Raw genomic sequence first — 27,137 nt, forward strand, 5'->3', positions numbered from 1 at the left:
AGACCTTTAGCAGAAGTCACACTGTTAAAAGTGTGTCCTACAACAACTGTTATTAGACATTTTCAAAGACTTGATCAGTGGGGAAGTTGCTATGGCAGTGTCCAAGATGTTCCGAAGTGCTGCAACCCCTGGACATAGTATTGCTTTGGCCTGCTTTGGGAGCCCAGTGCTAAGACTTGAGAGAAATTTTAGACATTCATCGCATAAATGTGAACAAGTTATGACATTCTCTACTAACCAGAGACAGCTCTAAAATATGCAGTATTATTAAACTTGTTCAGAAATGTTACCAGTCTGATCTAACAAATGAAGAAACGGAGGTCCAGAACCATTTGTTTTAAACTAAGAATTTAGTACAGTGGAGGTGATAAACTTTCTGAGCTATGGTATTTCAACTGTACTATATACTGTAAATGTGGCACAAGATGTACTGTAATATACATCTAATTTAATTTTGTAAAGTTCTATCTTTTACATAAGGAAGTACACAGACAATATTATCTATGAAGGTTTACACAACCCCATGTGATGTGTAACAAAACAGGTGAAAAATACTCCCTCCCAGGTAAATTCTTGTGTAACTATTGCAACAGATGTTCACACAACCTAGAATTACAGACATATGTAATGCAATTGTCTCCTTTAGGTTCCCTTGTAGCTTATTTCTTGGCAATATACATGTATAGCACTGGGAACTGCACTTGGCCCTAGTCAACCAGATGTAAGGAAAGGCTACTCATGTGTTAGCTGTCTAGCTGTTCCTACAGTTAAATGGATATCTATCCTGAATGATACACAGACCAGCAGTTAATTGTGATTAAGTTCTCTTGTACTTAGAGTGGGAAAGGTCAGAACTGGTTATGGTTAAATACCATGGAAAGGGTCTAGGGGAGGGAGAAGGGTGAGAAACCTGTATATCTCAGGTTAAAAATACAGCTCTGTTTAAGTCAACTTGCAAAAAGCTGTCTATTTAAAGTGTTATTTATCACCTTACACAAGGTTGAGGATATCCCGATTGCCAAATCTCAGTGCATCAGTCATTTGTTTTGCTTGAAAGGACACCAAAACTTCTTTCCTTCGAGTTTCTAAATTATTGATTTCATAATCATGCACACCCTCCAGATGTATCTGCACTCTTCAACCCCAAGAAAAGATAGCGAATAATGGAAAATAAGGAATCAACTCTAACTCTTCATTTATAACAGAACTGAATTCGTTAAGGCCACCTTTATTTCCCTCTCATGTGAAATTTGAAACTACACAATAAAAAGATGATTCACACCACTATCCACAATTAAACTTTGCATAATTCTTTTTTATGTTCAGTACTGACTCAGACCCTTTTTTAAATGTGGTTTTCCTCCAATAGCACTTGGCAGTTCATAACCCTTAATTCACCAGATGTCTTCTAATTTTTGCCTCCAGCTCCTTGCAATCTTGTGTAACATTCATAAACTCTTTTTGCAGAAGGTTGTAAGTGGATCAATTAACATCTAGCTAAGTAAATCCAATTGTTAAAAACTATTATTATTGTAGTCAAACAGACAGCTTTATTCCCCTTTGGGCCATTTGGTACGAGGGCAAATTTAGTGCTGTAGTTAGTAACTCGTTGCTTCTCAACCAGAAGCAATGTAACCTGCCTCTAATTACAGAGAAGAGGCAGGCTTGGAAGTACTTCTGTAGTTCACATACATCAAATATAGAAACTTCAGAAATATTGAACTTGGAATATATTCTCTTCAAATCATCTAAATTACTTGTCATTATAATTGTAACCTCTTATCTCTACTGCAGCAACCAGCTCGTCTGGAAAAGGAAATCCTGTCTGTTCATTGCTTCCACGATGATGCCCTCCAAATACTACTATAATATTAGCCATGCTGTTTCCTTAAACCCTTAACAACATGTTATCATACACTGGGATTTAAAATTGCCTCCATAAAATACGTGCTTAATAAATGCATAACATTCAACTACTTGACAAATATCAGCCTACTTTCAAAGCTTACTATCAAAGCTACTTTGAAAGCCAAGTGCCTTCACAGTGAATTCATATCCAGGCTTGCTCAGGAATCAAACTTCATATTCATTTTCTTGGTCTTCCACAGAAATTCAGTTATAGTTTTATTTTAACCTTTGTTGTACTAATCCAAGGTTGCAATGACATTAGAAAGTTTTAAACATACTTTACACTAAGCATTCTTACAGGTTTAAGAATTAAATTGTCCACTGTCCCACAGCAGATTGGGCAGATGAGTAATGATTTAGGAGGCTCCTCGCAGAAGGGACACTTGAGTCCTATGCTTCCTCTCATCTTCACCGGATTTTCAACTTAATTTAGCAATAAATTTTTAGTGGGACCTTCAGATACTTTTTTTCATGGTTTGTGGGATTATTCACCATCTGATCTACCCATGCTATTACATAAGAAAAACAGGAAAAGGATTAATTCAAGTTGTGTGCTTAGACCATGTAATGATTAAGGAATAAGACTTGCACAAAGTAGAACATCAAAGAAGGTTCAGTAGGATTCAAAAAGCATAAAGGATCTGCAGATGCAGAGGATTTGATTTCAGGGTACAGAGCTGAAACCTTTTGTAGTGGCATGATCTGTAGAGAGAACTGGATGGTCTTTTAACAGTAGGAGAGAGAAGGGTGGGAAAAAGAGAAGAAAAATTAGCACCACTAATGTTTTTGAACATGTTGATTACATAGCCTCAAATAGTGTAATCTGTATAGAAGACATTTTCATTTGGGAATTGATTTTTATATGAATAATTCAAAACATACATATTAATTTTAGTGGGTGCAAATAAGTGTATACAATATTTATCTCAGCACTTGAAGACTAGATATTTGATGTGAGTGCAAATCTAATCTGATGTATGCAAAATACATGTATATCTAAGAAAGGACTATTAATTTCTTGTTTGTTTATTCTAGAAATCCAGGATTTCTTGCTGGATACCAAAATATTTTGCATGCACAAAAGAATATGAATCAGATTCCGTTATATAAAGAGGTATTTTTAATATTAAGTATTATGAAATTGTTAATTAATTAATAGTGAAATACCTTTAATGTCCTACAGCATTTCATCTTCAGATATGTTCTTTAGTGACATGTATGCAGAACACCAACTTCTGTGATTTTCACATGCTATGAGTAAGATTATACCACAATGTTTTGCTAGGTTTTATTGATCTGTGACTCAAGCCAGAAGATGCTATCTGTATTTAATAGTCTTCACCATATTTTTCTTTCCTAAAAATCTCAAGTCATTTTGGGGATCAATGTAAACATTTAACAAACACCACATCCTGTCAGCTGTTGAAGAAACGTCTTGTTTTGTTTGCTTGAACCTGCTGCCTTCCATTACCATGTAGTTCCTCCTAATTCTTGTACTGCAAGAGACATCACACAGTCATTCCCTATTTTCTCCATGCCACTCAGATTTTCTTTACCCCAAGCATCTTGCTAAAATAAGTGTTCTAAAAAGATCAGAGTCACTAGGCTGATTCCAGTGTTTCAACTTGAATGCTTTATTCCTAGAGGCTTTTGCTTAAAGCACCAGAAGACCACAGTGCTCCCATTTCAATCCAAAACATTGAAACACTCCATGGAAACACATGTAAGAGCACCTCTTACAGCCTAATCCATGTACGCAGCTCTGGAAAACCAAACAGAAATGTGAGTTAGGGCTGCAGTCTACATTTATGCAACTGTGAAAGATAGGAAGGAATTGCTTAGTGTGATCTATATAAGATTTTGATTTTTTTAATAAGCATGAGCTGGCTGAAGAGCAAATACCCTATAATAAGAAAGTGCATGAGATTCCTAAAGAGTCTCTTATGAGACTGAGTCATAGAGGGTCACTGTCTACTAGCGTGGCATGAATGATGTGCTGCAGTAGATACATCTACTTTAATCAATGCCTAACGTTTGATTGACTCCACTATACTAAATGTGCTAAGTGGTCAGTAAAGCATAACAGTTCTTCAGTACAACATAAAACTTTGCTAGCATGTATCATATTGTATTGTATTGTTTCTTGGACAGTCTCATCTGTAACCACATAAAAGATTCATGGCTATTCATTCTCTATTAGTAAAACATTTTATCTTGGTATAGTACCTATATGCTACTGCTGTTTGTATTTTAAGAAAATTTTCAACCTCAAAGCAAATGTTTATTTTAGTAATTTACTCCTGTCTGGCAAAAATGCACACAACAGTAGAGTCCCTTCAGTACCCTGTAGCTTATTACCAATACCCACACTCTTCTCAATATTAGCAGTTAATAAGAAGCATCCACACAGAACACTTAAGCAGAACAGCTTTTCAGTTCTTTGCCAGTCCTTTCAACAGGACTGCTAGAAGATTAAGTTTCTACACCACAGAGGCAGGATGAAATTCCCTCTTTCAAGAGCCACATTCTTATTAAAGGAGGGAAGGAAAGAAGGAAGAAAAAAGCCTGTGGTTATTGACTCAACAGTAATTTACATAACTGGAGACCATTTATCTCATTGTGCCAATTGGTACAGCACTGTTCTAATGCTGAGCCAATTAAAAGGTCAATATAGTGATAAGAGCATTTCAAATTTAAAATACTTTATTTAAATGTTCAACTAATTGGGAGTTCAAGATTGGAGCAGAAGCACAAGCAGTCAGCTATGGGGGCACAATCATTATGGAGTAGCTAACATTTAGGACTTGTTGTGCCTGTGAGAAATACGTACATCATGATTATCAGCAGTAGGTGCAGTTCTTAAAAAATGCTTTTATCTACATTGTGGAACCACTTTAACAGCTTTTGTGCAACAGTTTCACTTCCTTTCTTCCCCTCCCCTCTCCCCCTCCCCCCCATTCAGCTACACAAAGCAACACTACAGAAGTGCAGAGATAAAATACAAGAAAAGGAGAAAGAGGTAATGCAAGATTGTACTAGAATTTAAAATGAAAGGTCCCTCTCTCCTGATGTTCCCACCCCATTTTTCTCAATTGCGATTCAGTGCTCTTATAGCAAAAAGGAGATACTTATAATGCTATGCAGGGTTTGTTAGGGTTCAGAGCCAATGCATATGGGATGAGCTACTGAAATTTAACATTAAATCAAGTGCAACAAGACTCACAGCAGTTCATTGCTTCCCTTCTCTAATTTTAAATCACCATGATTCAATTCAATCTTTTCTTATCAAGACGCTGATGCTTACTATCCATAACCATTACAACTTCCAACGCTTCTCTCCAGCTGGGCATGTTAAGGGCAGGCAGAAGTTAACACATTTCAGTAATACTTCTGTGAAGTGACTGTGATCTTCCACTCATCCTGTCAAGAAACACACTGCCATTCTTGATGCTGACATTTCCAAGTTTATTTTTGGAGAAGAAAAGGGAAGAAAAGCACCTTATATATATGTTACAGCAACACAGCTAGTATTCAAACACACTACCAAGCAGCTCCTGGAGACGCCATATTCAGGCACAACTATGTAACTCACTGCAATGTAGTCAGTCCTCTCCACTGTATTGATGATACCTGGTTCATTAGGAACACTTAATTACTCAGGACAATCCTTAAGGGACAGATGTGGTGTAAAATACCACTAGCTGGAAAGCCAGTCATTTCTAGTCCTCTATTCCAACACATATGTTTCATTATTTTAGATATAAACACAGAGAATTTCTCAGCTTCTAAGAGCTACTGACAGATTGTTCTGAAAGAATTCTGCAAGACTAACTGATAAGTTTTAGAGCTATTATACCTAAGAAATAGCAGAAAGCACAGAACACACTTCTACAACACTGCAGCAGTAGCACATCATGCCAACTCTGCGAAGAGCAGCTTCAACTAATCTCAGACATGGGGGCTGACAGGAGCTAGACAAACAAGATCTGTAAACTAGATTTCACACTGTCCTAAATGATGCAAAAACAGATGACTCATTCCCGAGCAATCAAAACAGAAAATAAGAAGAACATCAGAGTTCTCTAGGAAAATAGTCTCCAAACTGTGTGGATGCAGTTCTTTAATCATCATTAAAATAAATAAATAAATAAATAAATAAATAAAAAGTTATCCTTGTCAACTTTTGGGCAAAGCAAAGCAAGGGAAATGTCTCCCAAAAGCACACATACAAGATTATTTCACAGAATGTTTTTCTGCAACACAAGTATGATCCTTTATCATGTATTTTTCTCACACAGCAAGTTTGCCTCATAGACATCAGAAGCCTCTCATTACATAACATTCCATTTCTGTTTCCAGCTCCCAGCTTGGTGGTAGACATTTTTTACTGTATTTCCAACTGTATTTTGGTGACTAAAGAAACAGAAAGGTGCTTAACCTGCTGAAGGTCACTCAAAAACCCTACCAAGTGCTTAAGTATTAGTTGAAGTTAACAGGGAATAAATACCTATTTGTTTGAAAATCTTGTGGCCTTTTTAGGACAACCTTGTTCCCTTTTCAGTCACAAAAATGCTTTGAATATCTGAATATCTGGCCCAGTGTCATGCAGCACTTCCCACTCGTGTTTCCATAACTTCAGGAACAGCAGCTAACTGCCTTTTCATACACATATTCCCCCAAAGTAAGTGAATGGTTTTCAGCTTAAAAAATAAATTAATAAAAATGTTGTTGGAATTAGGCATTCTGTCACCAGACATTAAAGATTTGAAGGAGGAATGCCTAAATCTTTATGGAGGCATATGAAAAATATGTCCTGAACTGAAACAGGTCCCCCACTTCATAATTAAGAAAAAAGCCCTACCACAACAAAATAATGAATAGCAAAATAAAATTTTATCATTCTTTAGAATAGCTTTCAATGACAGAGCTGACCAAAGGTTCTCTACAGTTCTCCTCCAAAGCACAACAGCTCAAGACACTGAATTATGTGCCTAACAAGGAGGGATTATAACATGAGACAGTTGTTACTTAGAAGCAGCCTTTAGCAAGGTTCCTTCATATCCCTTTCCTTTCTGGTAGAAGTGTTCCCTATTTTTAGAAGATTGAACCATGTAACACTGTAGCCATGGGCCACTTCAGTCCTTATTTCTGATAATTTTATTTCTTTGCAGTGAAAGTACTTGCTGAAATAATAACTTTTTTTTTTTTTTTTTCACCATTCTTTTTTCCTTGAAAGGACAAATAAAAGCTACCTGTAATTGCACTGACGTTGTCAAAAGTAGATATCTGCATGTTCATGTTTAATGCAAATACTTTCACTTGCTTCAATTAGATACCTAAATTCAATGTACTGTCTACATCACAAATGCACTTGAATGGGATTCTGCAAGGTACTGAGCTCTCTACCTTGATACAAAACACAACGCTACCTACTGACCAAAAGAAAAAAGTTACGTAGATGTGTTAGCTAGACAAAAGGTAGATTGCTTAGCAGCCTGCATGGTCAGACAGTAATGAAAAATGTATCAATGGGGGGAAGAAGAACAGTTTCGGACAGCTTTTGTTAAACCTGAACTTTCAAAGAATCCTATTACAGACTCCATTTAATGAGTGTTTGTTTAACTGACACCATATAAAAGGTTGTAACAATGGTATGTTTGAAACTGCAGATATCTCAGAGTGCCACGCAGTAATATAACCTTTACTCACATGAGTGAAGGATATGTTGTTGAACAGAGATAGCAAATCAGCCTTCAAAGGCAACGAGCATATTCCAGCAGAATGGTAGGCATAAAGCAATTTACAATTGCCCATTAGTAGGGCCTTCCAACCACTTTGTACTTTGCCACCATCTCTGGTACAGCACTGTGCTATTTGAATCCTTAGCATTGCTGGCTGAAGATGAAGTTATATAATTAGTAACAAGGAGGAAAGGGGATTTTTTTTCTCTCCTTTCAAGCTCAATATTGTTATAGCAGGTATTTGGTTTTCTAAATGCCGCCCTAAATTATTTGCAATGTAGTAGCAGAGTTAAGATAGCAGAGTTAATTCATGCAGCAGCCCTGTCTCCCAGAATGTTCACCCTTTGATTGGGAACTGATGGAGCAAAATCCCCTGACAACCAACACACTCTTTTCCTTGGCAGGGTTGTCTTTTGCTAGCAACAAAAGCAATGATAAACATCTTTTGACAGATACATAGCTTACCAGAAAGTCTTTTATGTACGCTTAGCAAGTTACAAAAACCTAACCAGATATACATTTTTACAAGTAACACATTTAATTTTAACGAAGGACTTTGTTCTCTCATAGCTGTGAAAAGAGACTCCTCAGAAGGAGAGTAACGGTCCTGAGGAAATACTTCTCAGCTCATGTTCTTTTATTTCTGTGTTGCCATCACAGCGGCCAAAACTTGACACTTCACTTACTCCACTGTCACACATTCTGCATCTGTGATCATAAAAAAGCTATTCTTGTTCCCGTAGTGGCACTTCTCCGCTCAAACCTGGAAATTCCCATTAGGTATAGAACAAGAGTGAAGTGAAACAACTAATAATGATAACTGCAAATACAGTCTGAAAGGTGCAAGTGGGTCAAATCTTTAAAGACAGGGAAGAGGTTAAAAAAGCTTTAACCTCTTTAAAGTTTTCATCTGCTTTAAAGAAGGAGATATGGTTATTCTGTCTTTTTCACTCAGCTTCCTAAATCTATCTTTTTGGCAACATTCTAGGCAAGCTGTTATACTTATTATATAATGAATGTCAGATAAAAATAAACTGCTGTGTCCATCAATAAGGACTCCTTCCTTCCTTCCTTCCTTCCTTCCTTCCTTCCTTCCTTCCTTCCTTCCTTCCTTCCTTCCTTCCTTCCTTCCTTCCTTCCTTCCTTCCTTCCTTCCTTTCCTTTCTTTCCTTTCTTTTCTTTCTATAAAATTTCTTCTAAAATGCACATTTTAAGAAAGTTTATTTTCATTTGTATCACATTCTACATGAAATGTATTTGGTACTTTTCACTCAAAGTCTGAAAGCTCTATATTTATTAATTCCCTGTTTCAATGTAGACGTCCAGGGGCAATGTCAACAGCTATGTGGATACAAATGAACCTTACCCCTGCTTCACATGCACGGACACGTATATGCATCCAGTTCCTGGAACTACATGGCATCACTGCTATTACAGCTCCGTCATGTCAGATGTCTGGGACAAATCCTAACTTCAGCAATGTATCCTGAGTTATATTCTGTGGCTTACCGCCAATGATCTTAAGTTGCTTATACACATGCTTACATACCCATTTGCAGTGTCAAGTTGCATTTTAGTAACATGGGGTATATGGATTCATTTAACTACATCAGACAATATTTGGATTTTTCAAATTACATTATTTTTACATATGACTATAAATTTCCATCTTAAATGCTATTTCTATCAAATATCTGCAAACATAAAGATGGAAAGTCATAAGGACAGGCAGACATCTAAACACCTCTGCTACTACATAAGATTATTTTCAAATAAATTCCAGTATTCATCAGGGAATTAAACACTGGTTTCATTTTTTGAGCAGGATATGTTAGAATGAAGCCAGAGCCTTTGGCACCACAGCAAGAGTGCTGCTGTGGAGCTAGAGATGCAGGCAGAAAAGAGTAACTACACAGCATTGTGAAGAAAAAAAAATAATAATAATAAAAAAAAGAGCTTTACAACACAGAATATCCCTTAATCAGCAGGAAAAAGAAAATCATGCCAAAGTTCTCAGAGAGATGCAACAACACAGCATAAAAACACTGAGTTCCCTGGAAGATATTTTGCCTTTGGGGTTACTGGGCAAGAATTTGTTTTCTAGCTGAAGTTTTAAAACTGATTTATGGCAACGATCTTTCAGAAAATATTTAGGAAACAGGTACACTCAGCTATCTAGTACTTTTTTTTAGAACTAGTGTAACAGTTCTGTAAATGCCCTATTCTGGTAGTACCACAGTGAAAGAAAACAAAATGAAAGAATTTTATTGTGTATTTTATCAATATACCTGAGCCTAATTTACAGTCCTTCTGGGACAGTGCCTTTATGTCCTGATGATTATGACAAGAATGGTTTTAATCTTTTTTTAAATGGCTACAGTGAATTCAAAATTGTACATTAATTACAGCAGATGATATGGCTTTATCTGTTCATCTAGATTCTAGAATGTTAAGCAAAATGGGATTACATACTACAAATCGTTCCATCATCAAATTATACCAGTTATGAGATCCATGAGAACTTGATGTCTAAGGTATTTGAAAGTATATTTTTAAAGTGTTCTCCAGATGAGGCAAAAGAACTATTTCTCTTTGGCAAAATGGATTCTTTAAAATGTTATTTTAATGGATGAGACCCTGCATTAAATTGAACATGATAAAGGAGATGCACATTTTCTTAGCTAAATTGTGCTTGTCATAGAAGCACCAAAGAAAAATAAAACACACTGCTTTCTATAGATTTATTTAATTCAAAAACTATCAATCAGTATTCCGGTTCAATGTCTGAGTAATACAACCTTTGTCTGATGATGATAAGAAGTGGCAGTTGCAATTACAAAACTTTGCCACAGAATAAATACAATTAAGTTATAGATTACAGTTACAGATATTAATGCATAGCTCATGCGTGGAATTCAGATCCTGAAGAAATCTTAGGAGAGAAGATTTAAGCAGCCTTAATGTCAATGACAAAGCACTTAAACTGGGCTCAGGTTTTCAATCAACATTACAGTCAGCCCAGAAAGAAGTATGCTTTAATGGATAAAATAAAGGATTGTGCTCTACAGCTTGCTCTAACTAGTGGCTTATTTCATGACCTTGACAAAACCTAAGTTTTTCCAATTTTACAGAAGTTAAATTTTTTACCTGCTTCCCTGAAATCTATGGGTAGACAGCACAGAAAAACTCCTAAGCAGAATTAAGTAAATAATAAATTCAGTATTTTCCATTTATATTAAAAATCAAGGTCAGTTTTATAATTAGCTATTATGTAGCTTAAATATACTTTTTCAAAATACAAACCACTTTTATTAAAGTAAGTTTTCAATCCCGTAGCATCCACAAGATGATTTCTTCTTAAAATAAAACTTAGTGACAAGTTCATGAGTACTTTATGAAATCTCTAATACTGAGCCAAAGCCATTAGTAAGAAAGAAGGAAGGCTTCTAATTAATAAAGAGCATAATACCTATATTTTAAACTAACAAGATCAGATGAAGTAGAAGAGAAGAGGCTGAATGAAGACAGACAGTCATTGATCAAAACCAGAAAAAATATCCAATGTCAGAAAGCCTATTATTTTATTTCTAGAAGATTGATTAGAAACAGATTTCTGTGCTTCTTTGTTTAAAATGAAGCTAGACACTGGTGAAATGTACCAAAATGGCATAATTGCAAGCTATGTGTATGTCCTCACCCTACCAGAGCATTTGCAACCAGTCATTATTGCTTTGTCAACAGACGTCAGACATGTTCCTCTATTGAGATGTGAATGCTGCTCCTCCTACCTTTTTTTTTGGTGTCAACAAACCTTTTGTTGCTTCAGATTTCTGTTTTGGCATGATCAGCTAAGAATTTTCATTAAATAATAAGTGTTTAGTCAACAACCATATGTGCAACTGGCCAAACTTCCTATTCTTCTCTGTAGGGTCCAGACCTGAACAGACAAGCAAACTTAGAAGTAGAAGCCAAGACTCTAATTAAGCCTGAGAAAGTGAGGCAGGCTTGATTATACCTGGTTGTATCAGACCTGGTAAGAAAGCTTGTGAGCTAGGATTATCCAAGGTAGTTTAGTGACCTTTGATATTGGGTGACAGCAACCATTAATAACTGGGCAACCAGTTGCTGTTTGCTGAGCTCATTTTGCAGATGATGCCTTTAATTTGGTCCTCTTCTGCTGTACTTCTCTCTCCTACTGCTCCTGCCATTTCTTAGCAAATTTTCTGCCCCATAGCTCATGCCTGTCTTAATCCAGCTGAATCCCAAAGGCCTGCTAGGCATTTTGCATGCTGCCAGGAAGAGGATTGCCTCCCTCCAAGTTACTTTTAGTTGTCATAATGTGACCACTCGTGTTTGTCCTAAAGAGAGCCCCAAGCCTGGTGAGATAGCACCTCTGACAGTTTTTGCAGTGGCAGCCATCACTGAATACATTTCAAGCAATTAATTTTCATAAAAATGAAAATAAACATGAGTCCACATGTGGTAGCAAGTTTAAAATAATAATAGGTGTCTATGACCATGCTCCTTCTGTCTGAATCTTTCAGGGGAATTCAATTGCTGAGAACAACTTTAGCAGCTTGCCATATTTCTATGTGCTATAGAGCAACCAAATAACCATAGGCAAAAGTCTCTGCTGTCAAGCATGAGGAGCATAGGGCCTGATCAGTGGAGTACAAGGCATTCTTTCTCCTGTGATACATATACATATTAGATAGTTTTAAAGGAAAATGAAAGTGAGGTAAGGACAGAGTGGAAAGCATACTACTGTCTCTTCAAAATGACATGCCCAGAAGTTGACAGAAAAAAAATCTGTTTTACCAATAGCCTCTGTTCCTTCCACAGTTCTCTTAAAAGTGTCTTGCTGCATAAGCTTTCTCAAGGACAGTGCGCCACAAGCTCTTTCAGCTAGCAAGACGGCTGAACACTTTCAGACACCATTATAGGATTTTTCATCCAGGCAGGACTTGGATACCATCAAAGGAACTGAAGGCAAGTGTTTGAAGTGGCTTTCATGACTGCTGACTCATTCCACAGAAACAAGGTTTGGGCCTCACATCTCAATCCTGTCAGTTCAGGCTTTTTTATGAGATGTTCTGTCTCAGACTGCCACTAATCAATATTGACTCGTAGGACAAAAACAAGAAAAGCCATCTTCATTTCACAGAATCACAGAATTTCTAGGTTGGAAGAGACCTCAAGATCATTGAGTCCAACCTCTGACCTAACGCTAGCAGTCCCCACTAAACCATATCCCTAAGCTCTACATCTAAACGTCTTTTAAAGACCTCCAGGGATGGTGACTCCACCACTTCCCTGGGCAGCCTGTTCCAATGCCTCACAACCCTTTCAGTAAAGAAGTTCTTCCTAACATCTAACCTAAAACTCCCCTGGCGCAACTTAAGCCCATTCCCCCTCGTCCTGTCACCAGGCACGTGGGAGAACAGGCCAACCCCCACCTCGCTACAGCCTCCCTTGAGGTACCTATAGAGAGCGATAAGGTCGCCCCTGAGCCTCCTCTTCTCCAGGCTGAACAAGCCCAGCTCCCTCAGCCGCTCCTCGTAGGACTTGTTCTCCAGGCCCCTCACCAGCTTCGTCGCCCTTCTCTGCACCCGCTCAAGCACCTCGATGTCCTTCTTGTAGCGAGGGGCCCAAAACTGAACACAGTACTCGAGGTGCGGCCTCACCAGAGCCGAGTACAGGGGGACGATCACCTCCCTAGCCCTGCTGGTCACGCTGTTCCTGATACAAGCCAGGATGCCGTTGGCCTTCTTGGCCACCTGAGCACACTGCTGGCTCATATTCAGCCGACTATCCACCATCACTCCCAGGTCCTTCTCTGCCTGGCAGCTCTCCAACCATTCCTCTCCCAGCCTGTAGCTCTGCTTGGGGTTATTGCGCCCCTTGTTGAACTTCATGCAGTTGACCTCAGCCCATCGGTGCAGCCTATCCAGATCTTCTTCACACACAACTAAAGACTGTCAAAGTTACTTGGGCTTTAACAATGTACAGTCTTCTGTCTCTTCATTACATTGTTTTATTTCCAAGTTCTTATTACTCAGCCATAAAACTTATCTCTGGTTGAAATCTGACACACAAACTATGAGCCTAGAGCTTTTGTTTTTCACATACATACTGGAAAACATGAAAAAATACACCTAATTCCTCCCATTCCCAAGATTCTGTACATGCTATACATGGCATGCCACCTGAGTTTACTGGTGATCTTTCAAGGAATGGGTGCTGAGAACATGATTATCGTGACAAGTAAAAGAGAACACCTTTTCTTCATTTCCATAAATGTGTACTCATGACTTAGGAATGAAACGCTGTTTTGCTATTTGTGAGTTTTTCTCTATGTATGTGCTGCATAAGCAATAAACACAGAGAATAATTCTTAAGATTTGAAGTTGATAATAAGTCAGAATTTTAAAGCTAAAATGCAACGAGAGGCTGCCCAGTATATCTGGCATGGCACGGCCGCAAAAGAACACTGTCAATACTGTGGATCAGTGATCTGCAGACTTAAAGTTATCCACATGGGGCTTTTATAAATCTGTGTTAACAACATCTGCACTATTAGCTCTGTATGATTTAGGCAGGCATTTATATGTGGTAGAGGTTTTATCAAGATATTGATTCGTAAACTAAAAATTCTCTTTGCGGATCGTAACACAATGCTCTTTAAAAGCTCATGAAGCATCACAGAACTCTGTCAAGTCAATAATTCATGTTTTATTAATTCCCTACTTAGATGTTTCTTTGATTGGTTAAATTTAGTGTCTGTAAGCCAGTCACTTATTTACCTGATGGGCTCACAAGAGCTATTTCCATTCTGGTGAATAAACCTGTGCTTAGAGAGGTCCTAATAGGGAGTTTACAAAATGCATGCATAAAAAAAAAAAAAAAAAAAAAAAAAAAAAAGTTATTTAGAAAGAAAATGGGATGGACGCAAGCAAAGCAGAATTGAGAAACCTGTACAATTATATGTATATGCTATTAATTAATTAAGGCCTGATATATACAGGATGATCTTATCTCATAATTTGTGTTCTCTGAATGTGGCTAGCTTTGCATATGTAATGGAACCATCTATTTCTTTTGTAGTTCATAATATATGTTAATTATTGATCATCACATCACATGATACAGTTTCAGTCACTTCCACATCTTGTCAAAACGACTGTTATAGAGGAAGCAAACTACCTCAGAGCTAAAATCAATGAGCATATAAAAACTGTCACCATGAGCTTCTAGCATATGCTCAGATTTTAGAAGGTGAATGTACACATTCAGTTTGATTCGTTCCTTCTTATACATCCACCACCAGGCATTCAGAGATATACTGAGTACCTGCTTATAAATTGATTATCCCTTTAGTGTACTGAAGGAGGGAATAACTTCCAGCTGGAAAAACAGTGTGATAATGCACTTAGAGATTATTATGCGTGTGCACAAGGCAACTGAAGTGATGTTGCTTATACAACTGATTTTGAGTGTTTGTGAGTGGCTGACTTGGGAGCAATAACATTTTCTCTTCCTTGTTGTTAAAGAATCTTTTACTATCTACATAAAATGCATAAATAATGACAATGTATTTATGCATATTGATGTAATGTGTAGACTAAGAAAGAAAGTACACAGAGATAGGTAAAGTCAAGGCTATTGCATAAGTATTACATAACATCATGGTAGAACAATGTTTAAAAACAGAGTATTTCAAATTTGACTGTCTGCATATCATTCATAGTGTCTCATCTCAAAATTCTTACAATGGAAGTAAATACATATGTGTTCAGCGCAGTAACTTGTGCTTGAAACGAGGCATGTTTTAGAAAGTAACCTTCTGCACTGATCTCAAACAGTGATTAGTTTACCAATTTCCATGGGCAAACTGGTCTGTAGACAAACTACACGGTTACGAATGCAGATATTGTCCTACACGCATTCATGCAGGAATTCATTGATCTTCGGCTTTCAATCACTGCAGTTTCCTAACCCTGTGTCTTATTGAAAGCCCTCTTAATATCTTCTGTAAGTAGGGATCAAGATACTTCTTATTCTCTTAAATGAGCTCTTTAAGTATCACTCAAAGGTATTTTAAGCATTGAACTCCCAGCAACTCTTAACTTTTGTAGTTTTTAATTTTTAACCTCTGTACAAATTTTCAGCCTCTGTGGAGTCCTAAAGTGCCTTCTGTGGATAATTAAATTTTAACAAAGTAAAAGCAAAAGACATTGCAAGATCAGTAACTTTTGAATTTCCTTATTTCTGGGTTGGAGTTCTAGTTCTTTATATTTTTCTAGCAATAATTTTAATAATATCCCTGTTAAAAAATAAATAAAAAAGAGAGAAGAAAGAGAGAAAAAAGCAAGGAGCACTCCTGATCACTTCCAGTTGTTCCATTTGTACATCTGTCTATAAATTACCTTGATTAATTAAAGCCAAAGAATTTAAAGCCTTAGCTCATATTAAGTTGCTTTTAGTGCTTACTGTAATCTCCTATAAAGTTCTACTGCACATTCAAAGTCTCTATTCAGACACATTCTGAATGTGCTTATTTGCACAACTTACATCTGTGCTTTTCCCCACAATAATGTAGTGCTGCTGGATGAAAAATACCTTCCTAATACAAACTGCTATGTTTCAGGGTAATTAAAAGCAATTTATAGGGTAATATTGAGATTAATATAGGGTAATATTGAGATTAATTATGATTTACTTTGATTTATTGTACATTTGCTACAAATTGTACATTGTACAACTTGCTGCAGAGTGGTCAAAGATTTTGTTAAATCAAAGTTGGTGTAAGCGCAGCTCTTACTATATAAATATATGAAAATCAAAGGAATGCAAATATATTTTCAAGAGAAATATTTCTTTTTCTGTCCTATCTTGCATTTGCTACACTTTCAAGACTTCCATCAATTTTAAATGGGAGTTCTGGGTCTGTCAGTTCTGTAAGGTTGGTTCTTCACAGGGAAATGTCACACCTAGAAAGGAACTGAAAAAAAAGAATTCACCTTGGGAACTTTAACTGTACTGTACAACTTGCCACTGTGTTCAATATATCTCAAAGGTATACCATAATAGCTACTAGTTCTTTACAAAGGTCACTATAAAATCATATCCTGTATTACTACATATTTCAGAAGTGATCCTTGTCTGCCAGCTGTTCAACTGAACTTTGTTAATGAAGGCGAAGTTTTCTAGGGTTATCACTCTGACCCTTAAACTGTATTATCTAGAAAACCATAAAGCTTAAAAAAAAAAAAAAGATATGAGAAGGTTTATAAAATGCTCTCCTAACAGGTCCTGTTTCCAGCTTCACCTTTTGATCTGAAGTTGGTTTTAAGCTCTTGCCACCATGCCTGCAGATTACAATGGGACGTGGGAAATGGAATCCAATGAAAACTTTGAAGGCTACATGGTTGCTTTAGGTAAAATAAAAAATATTAACTATATAGAGATATAGATAACATGTTTTTGTTATACGTAAAATCTTTCTAAAAATTAATGGAAATTATTTTATTTCTGTATTGTGCCTTGTGGCATAGGGGTTTCTGTCAATCACATTAAAAATGAAGTAATTGAAATGTACTTGCAATTACAGTGATCTAAGTATAAAACATGAGAAAATTTGTAGCCAAATATTTTACTCTATATTTAGATATTTTATTTTCATGCTTACAGTGGACAGCCCTCATGGGCCCAGTTGTGCCTATGCATTTCTCATTCCCAGCTGTTGTCTCTTTGTTTTCTATCTAATGGTCATTGATATATATCTTCTGTTGAGCATTTGATCTTCCTCTTGTTCTGACTTTTTACTGTACCTGATGCCACTGTAAGAGTTATAATGATAAAAAAAAAGTTTTTTCAAGTCAAAGTACATTGTACTTTTCATCCAAAGTCAAGATCAGATTTGTGGCTTCCTTGAGCTTTGTCCAAAAGTTTTTGATTCAAGTTACTAGAGAACTTGTTTGCTCAGATACAAAAACAGCTACTTATGTAGATTATAAAAACAATTCAGTGGTTCAAAATCAGTAATATACTGTGTAGACATCTTCCACAAGCTAAGATAATGCATTTGTTAGGAAGAACAGTCTAATACATCAGGTAATCAGGTAATGCTATCTAAATCCAACAATCCTGAATGTCTACACTAGTGATTGACTTAGGGATAAACACCAGAAAATGCTTGACTGAGATGAAAAAAATGATGCTTTAGCTGAATTTTTACTAGTTTTAGTCCCATCAAAGAGTCCATGTCTTAATTTATTTATCTGTTTAGATGGACAGAGAAGAAATACATGCAAATTCATAAAAATAAACTCTCAGGACTTACCAACAACTACTGAAAGTATTTATTATTTCCTCAAAGCTTCAGCTCATATAAGAAAGAAAGGCAGGTTTCCCTTTTCTGAGTTTTTAGCTTTTACATTTACAGAGAAAAGCCTGATGACTTCAGGAGAGTCTGTAAGTACTATACACAAACACCTTAGAGGTATATTTTTATATATATATATATGTGAATATATATACAAATAATAATAGTTAAGATAATATCAGGAATCTCAGGAGAAAGATACACACTAATTGATGTCATATGAGATAGCTGGGATTTGACAGTTACTTGTAAAGATATGCATCTTAACAGCATCCTTAGAATCATTTCAGTCAGAGGATAAATTATCACCTTTTTGTTATTACATAAAATAAAATAAATTATTAAATTAAATAAAATGTGTATTTTTTATCCCCTTCTGATCTTGTATTTCCCAATGGAAATTGGAAGAAAAATGGATGGATTCAGCCTACAATGGAGTCTGGAGTACAGACATCTGATACTGAGAAGGCTGTTTAAAAAAAGAAGTAACAGTTCACAAGAATAATAGCACTTGACCTACTCAATAGCCTAAGATAAAGGAGAAAGAATGTGTTAGAATAAGGAATGCAATATAGATTTATTCTTCCTGGGAAATACTTTGATTCATTGCCTACCCTGGGCACACTTTAATGGAGACATACTCACTGAACTTTCTGACATTTTCAAACTACTTTCCCAATAAGAACATCAACAACTGGTTGGGATGAAGGAGTTGTTTGCACTAGTACGTCATGATTTTCTGTGCATACATGCATATATGAGTTATACGTTATAGTAGTGACAAACTGCCACTAAATTAGTGAGGGAAAATTAAAAAATAAAAATAAATTAAAAAATAAAAAATAAAGAAGATGCATATGACTATAGGTTATTTGCAGACTACATTCTTCATTAGCTTGTGATCAGTGAAAGGTAATGAATTGGAAAGGGTGAAAAGATATTATTCTGCTTTGTTTCTCCCAAATTTGCATGTGGTTGATATTTAAGTATTAAAATCCTCAGGTTCAAAGCACTCTGAGGCATTTTTTTAAAATTCATCCATCCTTATAATTAATAAATATGTATTTCTATACTTTAATTAAAGAATAGTTTTGCCCTTTAAGCCAGAAACTTTGGTTTTGTCGTAAACATGTTACAAAGTATTTTAATCTACTATAATAGAACAATATATCATCTTTATCGCTTGTATTGTTCAACATGCAGTTATGAAAACCATGCTTTAATAAAACCTCCCAATTTTTCTCCAGGAGCTACAAGACTAATAAGTCAGAAATAGCATTTCTTTAGAAGTCTAGACGGTTTTTTTTCCTCGGAGAGACCTAAATTTTATCCTACCTGGTTATAAATCAGACCCAGAGATACTTTTAATCCAACATAGAAGATAAAATATACCCAAGAAGTCTTGAACATAAATACTGAACAAGAACATTATTCCCCATGTTAAAAAATTCTTCTCAAGCCAATGCTCTCATTCAACTCGATTAGTACTTCACAAGTAGTATAATGAATCTACCAAAACAGAAAGGACTCCATTAGTATGTGGCATTGCTGAGCTGACAATGATTAATTCATATGCAAAACTACTAAAGGATGGCTAAAAAGCCACAACCATTTTTCAGTCTCTTGCAGAAACATGTGAGATTATTTCATTTGCATATAGCACCTTATTAAGATTCATTGCCAGCTGTTCAGAAATATTTATTGCAGCTGGCAATGCAGCTGGCAATAGGTGGATTGTCTGGGGCAAACTGTCATGATAGTGCTGTATACTCTCCTTTCGATAACTTTCAATGTATTCAGTTGCAAGCAGTTGTTTACATTATGATGTTAGCCTTCATCATGAACAAAATAAGGATGTCAAGGAGATGAGCACTGCATAAAATGCAGACAGAACATTAAAGACAAATTGCCAAATGCTGTAGTTTGATACTTTTTCAATTTTTTACTTTGAATCATTATTCCTTTAACATCTATCTACAATTTATTTCTGACTCAGCTGTTTAACTATAATAGATATCAGTTATGTGATCGTTTCTCTTTCATTCATTATTAAACTTCTGCAATTTTTTAATTAATTAATTAACTTCTTGTATACTCCCACAGATTATAGGTTCCACTTAAAAGTAACTTGCCAAAATCACATAGATTATATAGCCATTTTAACATGCTTATTTTCTGAAAAGGAATATTATTCTGAGGACCTCATTTTGGGAGTGGCCAACATTTGTAACCCTGCAGGACACATATCAGTATCTTCATATGCCTAAGAGCTACTTGATTTATACTGCACACTTGGAAGAGGGAAAAGCTCTCAGGCACAGGATGATAATAGCACTCCTGGCATCCCACAGCTTCATGCATGAGTGAGGCCAAAAAAGAAATGTAGGTCTTGTTATTTCACTTCCAAAAAATCTGGAGATTCGGATAATTTAAGAAGCCAGCATGTATTAACTGCTGGTTGTATGTTGTAGCTCTGCTCATTATATTCCCACAGCTACCCACATAATAAGAAAATGCACAATCGGTGGAAGATTTTCAAGTTGAAAGCCTTGCAAACACAAGTTGTTGTTTTTAAAAAATCTTTTTCTCTGTGAAATATTGCAGGTAAAGAGGTTGTTTGAGAAATTAATTTATCATTAAATAAAGTGCCATTTTTATGACGTGTAAATGTAAATGATGACTGGTGACTTTTTTATTTTTAGTAACAGATGTTGGAATTTTGTGTGATACTCTCTTTTCTGTTTTTTGACAGATATTGATTTTGCAACTCGTAAGGTTGCAAAACACCTGAAACAAACAAAGGAGATTATTCAAGATGGAGACAACTTTAAAACAAAAACACTCAGTACTCTCAGAAACTACGAACTGAACTACACTGTGGGAGTGGAGTTTGAAGAACATACCAAAGGACTCGATAACCGAGTGGTTAAGGTATAAATGTAGTATCTGATTCATCTTTATACCACAATCCGCACCAGCAGTTCCAAAAAGCAGCTGAATAAATGATAAAATTAATTGCCAGAACTTTACAGACATTAGTGAATTTTTATAAAGCACAAATAATTTGCATTTTGAGACAGTTTTCTTTCCTGCTACAAGCATTTATATTAAATACAAATTAGGATGCATACTCAGATACATGAGGACAATAATTAATAAAATATTTTTCTGATGGGAAATTTTTTCAGCTTTTCTATGATATGCCTTAATTTAGAAAATAACAAAAACAGTTTATTATTACCTATGTATCTTCCTTAAGGAAATTGTAAATTTATCATTTTGGTTTTAGGATACTCTCTGTGTCAATATAGATGTTCAGCTCGGAATGGCTAGGTTCATATGGGACTTGTAGTCTGAGCCTGCTCAGCCTCAGTTGGAGAGTTTAACAGTTGGCCATTTTTTAAAATCAGGTGCACTCAGCTATTAAATATAGGTTAGTTTGGAGAAGTGACAAGAAGAAAACGTGAGCCAACGTTACCCTTGGTACAGGTGCAAATGCAGGCCTGCAGGCAGTGACAGGCAAGAAGGCCTCGCAATGCACACTTTGATCTTTCAAGGACTGGAGGAGTAACCCGGCTCAGAGTTCCTGAGGGAAACTGGGGAGGGGGGGGTGGGGGGGGAGCATATCTTCAGACACCTCTCAGTGAGCTGTGTGGACAAGGAATGTTTGGATCAAGGACCATATTGTGTGTTAGCACATCCCTTATCTGCTACAGCAGAATCAGCTAGTAAATCTTGTGAGGCTTTCAAACCAGTCCATGTCAGGGAAGTCAGTAAGGAGAATAGATATGATTGTCAGTTAAATTCACTTACTGAATTCAGCTCCATGCTTCTGTTTAATTTCTGTTCTCACACCTAAAATACTTAAGCAAGATTTTTGAAGGTAGAAAGGGTGATAGATCTCAAATTTCCATTTACTGTCCCCTTCAGGGTTTTGAAAATCTCCTTGCACCACCTGCCTGTCTTGGCCATCATTCACTGAATTTACCCCTATCAACTCTGCTGACAATTACCACATCTTCCACTCAGCAATCAGCTCTCCTGTTCTTCTCCAGGCTGCCTTCTGCACCATTACCACTATTATCTTCCCAATAAACAAAGTTTCAGACCTTGTTGCCAAACTCTCAATAGCTCAGATCAACACTCACTGCCAACAAGGCCCATCTTGCTTCGGCAATTGCCACAGGAAAGTGGCAGCATAAAGAACGCATTCATGTTTGAACTCGCACAATCCTTCACTGGAGTGGCACAGATTTAACAGAGTGCATTGCTTATTCACTGTGGATCGCTTTTCATTCTTAAATCAGTTTTGTGCAGTGTAATTCCTATGACTTCTATGACTTCTTCCAAATTATTTCTCAGTCACAGTACTGCAAGCCATCAAATAATAAGACCCATTTTCCAGTATCAAATATCTCTATGTCTATTTTTTTCCTATCACTTTCTCCAGTGAGCACTGGGTGGGACATACTCCTGTGATGGGGTTTGTGCTTTAAACCTTTGCCCCCACATCTCTTTAGATCAATTGAAGGCATTGCTAAGGATCTAAGGAATCATCAGTTACACCACTCCTTAAATCCTTAAATCTTTGCCACTATTAAAGCCATTTTCTCTCTGTCTGTGCAAAATCAGTTCACTTGCAGACTTACTGATTTCCTCTTCATTACCAATTATTTGGAAGGAAGGAAGCACAGCTTGTACAATTGTTACCCTACCTGGTTTAATCACTTTTGCCTAATATTCTTTTCTGAATAAATTATATTATTTGTTTCTAACAAGAGGAGGAAGAAAGAGGAAACACATCATGCCATTAATCTCTGGACTGCTCTAAAATAATTTTCTGGTCATTTTATTAACAAAACAATGCCTCAAACACACTGAAGTTAGATAAAGGTAATAAAACTGCTAGACAACATTTAAATGTAAAGAGGGCATAGATAATTTAAAGACCATGTAGCTTAAAAATACCGTGAATATGAAAGAAGTTAACTGAAATGGAATGAGTTTTGTCTTGTTATTAATAGAAATCTCTCTCATAAGAGAAATAAATCATCCAGCACTGAACCAGAATATGAATTAGGCTCCCAATACTCTTGGAGATTTTTAATAACTGAACTTCCACTGACTGCAACTGGTCTGATGAGGATTTGCCTACGATACATGGTTAAATGTCTCCCTAATTTACAATGGTTCAAATCTAGAGCAATTTAAAAGAAGTTCCTCTGAATTTACTGTAGCATATCTAAGTAGAGAATTCATCCTGTAAAGAGAACTTTTCATTGCAGATATGATCCTCTTTCTCCTGGACAAGAATCAGTGTGTCCAATACCCTGTTTATTAGTGACAGACTCTGAATCACACAGAACCACTGAATGGTTAAGGATGGAAGGGACTTCCTGGGGTCGCGTAGTCCAACCCATCCACTCCAGCAGGGTCAGCCGGGGCACATAGCTCAGTGCTGGGGCCAGTCAAGATCTGACTGCCTCTACAGATGGAGACTCCAGAAATTCCCTGTGCAACCCCTGCCAATGTTTGACCACCCGCATAGTTAAAAAGCAATCTCTTGTGTTCAGATGGGATTTCATGTCTTTTAATTTGTGTCCTGTCAGTGGGAACTACTGAGAATAGTCTGGCTCCCTGATCTTCATTCTCTTCAATTAGGTATTTACACACATTAATGAGATTCTGCTCTGAGCCATCTCTTCTCAAGGCTGAACACCCTCAGATCTCTCAGCCTCTCTTCTTACAAAAGATGTTTTTGAGAAAGACTCCCCCATTGGGAAAATAATCCCCCATAAAGGAAATAAGACGCCCTCAAAAAGGAATAATCAAAAGATGAATTAACCTCATAGTGCTTCTAGAATTTTTGGATACCAGAACTTCCAGTGAGTATTTTCCCAATAGTTGGGGTTTGTTCTGATAGATGGCACTAGCATTAACAAGATCCTTCAGGTCAAATAAGCCTTTGTATGGGATAGTATATTTGAGGAAGCTACCGTTGACCTCTTTGAAGGGAGAAATTCAAGTATGACTACTATAACGCAGAGCAAGAAGTAGTTCAAACTTTATTCACTGTAGGTTTAAATCCTTCAACTTCATGTTGCCCACAAAGCTGCAGCTATCTCATGAATCTGTATACTTTGGCAAATCACATTCTCCAGATTCTTGTGGACTAGTCTCCAAATATACCAATCTCCTGTTTTAGTTATTTGTCATTTCTGAGCACTAATACTGTTATGTCTTTCTGACCTCTTATGAGTATGTTCACCAGCTGAGCGGTGCTGTGCCATCCACATGCACGGTTAGAATGGAGGTTAAGTCACACAGTCACTCCTGCATCTGTCACTGTTCCACCTGGAGCTCACATCCAGACCCCTGTCCTTCACCTTCGATGCATCAGTGACTCAACTGAAATTCCTCTGTAAAAGCTTCTTTCTCTCTTTGGGTCATGATATCTCTGTTTAAAGCCCTCTTGTGAAAGTGCAGGAAAGATGATATAAAGTAAATAAATGTATTGTACAGGACTATATTAACATATACTTCCTCTTGTTATTTTATGCAGAGCTAGAAGTGCTAGCACAGCACTATCTGGTATGAGCCCGCAGATCTTCACTCATGAAACCTTATGATCTTTTTATTAGTGACTTTAAACAGCAAGAAAAAAAAAATCACTTTCATTAAAAAAAAAAAAAAAAAAAAAAGGCTCAGCAATTCACTAGGTGATATGAATTCTACCTTAGTGTACGTGAAAAAATACATGGAAATTCACTACAAAATACTGTAAAAGCTTGACATCAAAACAGTGATGTCATCTTGAAAGCATTCAGAGTTTTGGATGACTGGTTGATTTCTATTTCCTTACGAGGAAAATGAGGAATGGTAGGAAGAAACTGTAATTGTTTCTTCTCATTCTTTGATTGAATGAACTTTTTTTCATGTATTTGTAAGTTTCTTGTTAACATATCTGTACTAATTACTTGATTCATGCAGACACTAGTGACCTGGGACGGTGACAAACTGGTATGTGTTCAGAAAGGCGATAAGAAAAACCGAGGCTGGAAGCACTGGATTGAAGGAGACCAGTTGCATCTGGTAAGGGCTGATATACAGACACATAGTGCATAACAGACTGCAAGAAAGTACATTTCTTCCATTTCAAAGGTTTTGTTACTTATTCTAGTTAGAAAGGTCTTTATTTAGACAGCTCTGATCTCTGAACTCTAAGGAAATCCCCCCTCTGCTACATCTCAGGAATGCTCAATTTCTTTCCAACTGCTCCCAATTAAGACAAAATCCCGCAGTGCCTTTTTTGCTCCAGTCCGTTGCCCTCTGGCTATTAACCCTTCTTGTTACATTGCACCTCTAATGTCTTCTCATTCTCTTTTAATCACTGGTAGGAAAGGAAAAAAAAAAAAAAAAGGAAAAGAAAAAGAAAAAGAAAAAAAAAACTATAGGAAAAAGATTGCAAGAAAAATGTTACTTTTGTCCTGAAAGAATGAAAGTACTATGCAGGAACTATGCAGTGATCCAGATCAGAAATCACTCTCTGGATACTCAAGAGGATCCTGCAAGCAACCTACATTGCAATTATCTTGTGTTAGGTGTTAGTACAATAAAAAGATAAAACATTCAAACATCAGAGATGGTAAACTGGGGCTCAAAGACAAATACAGTGAGCCCCAGAGAGGCCAGAAGGGCCATGCAGGAAATGAGCACTCACTGGAGCATGGAAAAAAATTCAAAATAACAGAGTATGTAATGAATATGATTCCAGAGTTTCTTGGGAGAACAATCAAGAAATGGGCAATACAATGTTGGATGGTGCAGTAGGTGGATGCAGAAAGATTATGGAAAAGAATGTATTAATTTCTGTCTCATTATATGCATCTAGATATCTACGCCTTTACAAGTTTACGCTACAGGTAGTTGGTATGGCTAGACACATTGCCTGAAGTCTGTATGCTTGAAAGGTCGAGGCAATGAATTATAAAAACCATCTGTCACCTAACTGAAAGTCAACTGTCCAGAGCACTTTTTCAACCCTATTTCAATACATATTCACATATTCAAAAGCTGACCTAACAAAGATGCTACATGCTGGCTCCAGCATTCAGCCGAAGACTGGGGGAAGCAGAGAGACCAAGCAGATTCTCACAGGAGTCTTCAGAAACTCCATGGCAGGTCAGGGCTGGATAAAAGGCCAGCTTCAGTTCACCTCCAAGTCGTGTCTGGCACAGTCAGAAGGCTAACCCAGCTGAGTGCATTGCAATGTGCAGGTGTGTGCACTGTGTGCCACACTTCAAGAGATCAGCTGCAGTACCGGGCAAAAATCCTGTATTGATCTAGCCACTGAAATACAGCTGGGCATATCTCTGAAGCAAATGTCCCCATCCTTTTGAAGCATCCTCATTTTTTCTGTTTGTTTAGTTTAAATTTTCCTGTTTCAGTACTTCTCATGAATTATGAAGTAACGTGAAATATAAACTATTACAGTATGTTGTTTTAATAATTGAACATGAAAAAGCCTTGCGTTAAAGAGCAATTTTTATGCATTTTTCAAGTTCTTTTTTGTAGAGCTCAATTTACATGTCAAAATCTGATTACTGCAACATGTGGTGCATGCCTGCTGATTGGTCACATATAATTCACCGTTCTTTCCTTGTGTTCTCTTCTTCATAAGCATATCTTTGTAATGCAGTGGCACAGTTGTAGTAATTTCTGGGGAGAGCTGCTGGGTATGCAACTTGTACCACTATGTTCTTACCAATTGTTTTAATACTACAGGAATTGACATGTGAAGACCAGGTTTGCCATCAGATATTTAAGAGGAAAAAATAAAACTGACCAGGAAACAACAAAGATCTTCATCACACTATTGTGCTGTTAAGTTTTGTTTAAAAAACATGCAAACAAACCAGATTTGCAATAATTCTTTGACACTGCTGTTTGAATGCATTTTTGTGCACATTTATGGAGAGAAGCACTTTTTACGGAAATAACATCAAATGGTTATAAACATTTTTTTTCTTTTTTGTTTTTGTTTTTCTTTTTCTTTTTTCTTTGTTTATCAGTCTGGAGTTAAATAAAATTGTCTTTCAAACAAT

At 36.6% G+C, this 27,137-nt stretch overlaps 1 protein-coding gene across 1 annotated transcript; it reads left to right on the plus strand.

The window, feature by feature from the left end:
* The first annotated feature begins 17,013 nt into the window (after positions 1-17,013).
* On the plus strand, positions 17,014-26,871 carry RBP2 (retinol binding protein 2). Its single transcript, XM_032193575.1, has 4 exons — positions 17,014-17,086; positions 20,786-20,964; positions 25,024-25,125; positions 26,818-26,871. The coding sequence occupies exons 1-4, from the start codon at positions 17,014-17,016 to the stop codon at positions 26,869-26,871; spliced, it is 408 nt and encodes a 135-aa protein (XP_032049466.1).
* Positions 26,872-27,137: the final 266 nt, after the last annotated feature.

Source organism: Aythya fuligula, chromosome 9 (genome assembly GCF_009819795.1).
Source record: "Aythya fuligula isolate bAytFul2 chromosome 9, bAytFul2.pri, whole genome shotgun sequence".
NCBI lineage: Eukaryota > Metazoa > Chordata > Aves > Anseriformes > Anatidae > Aythya > Aythya fuligula.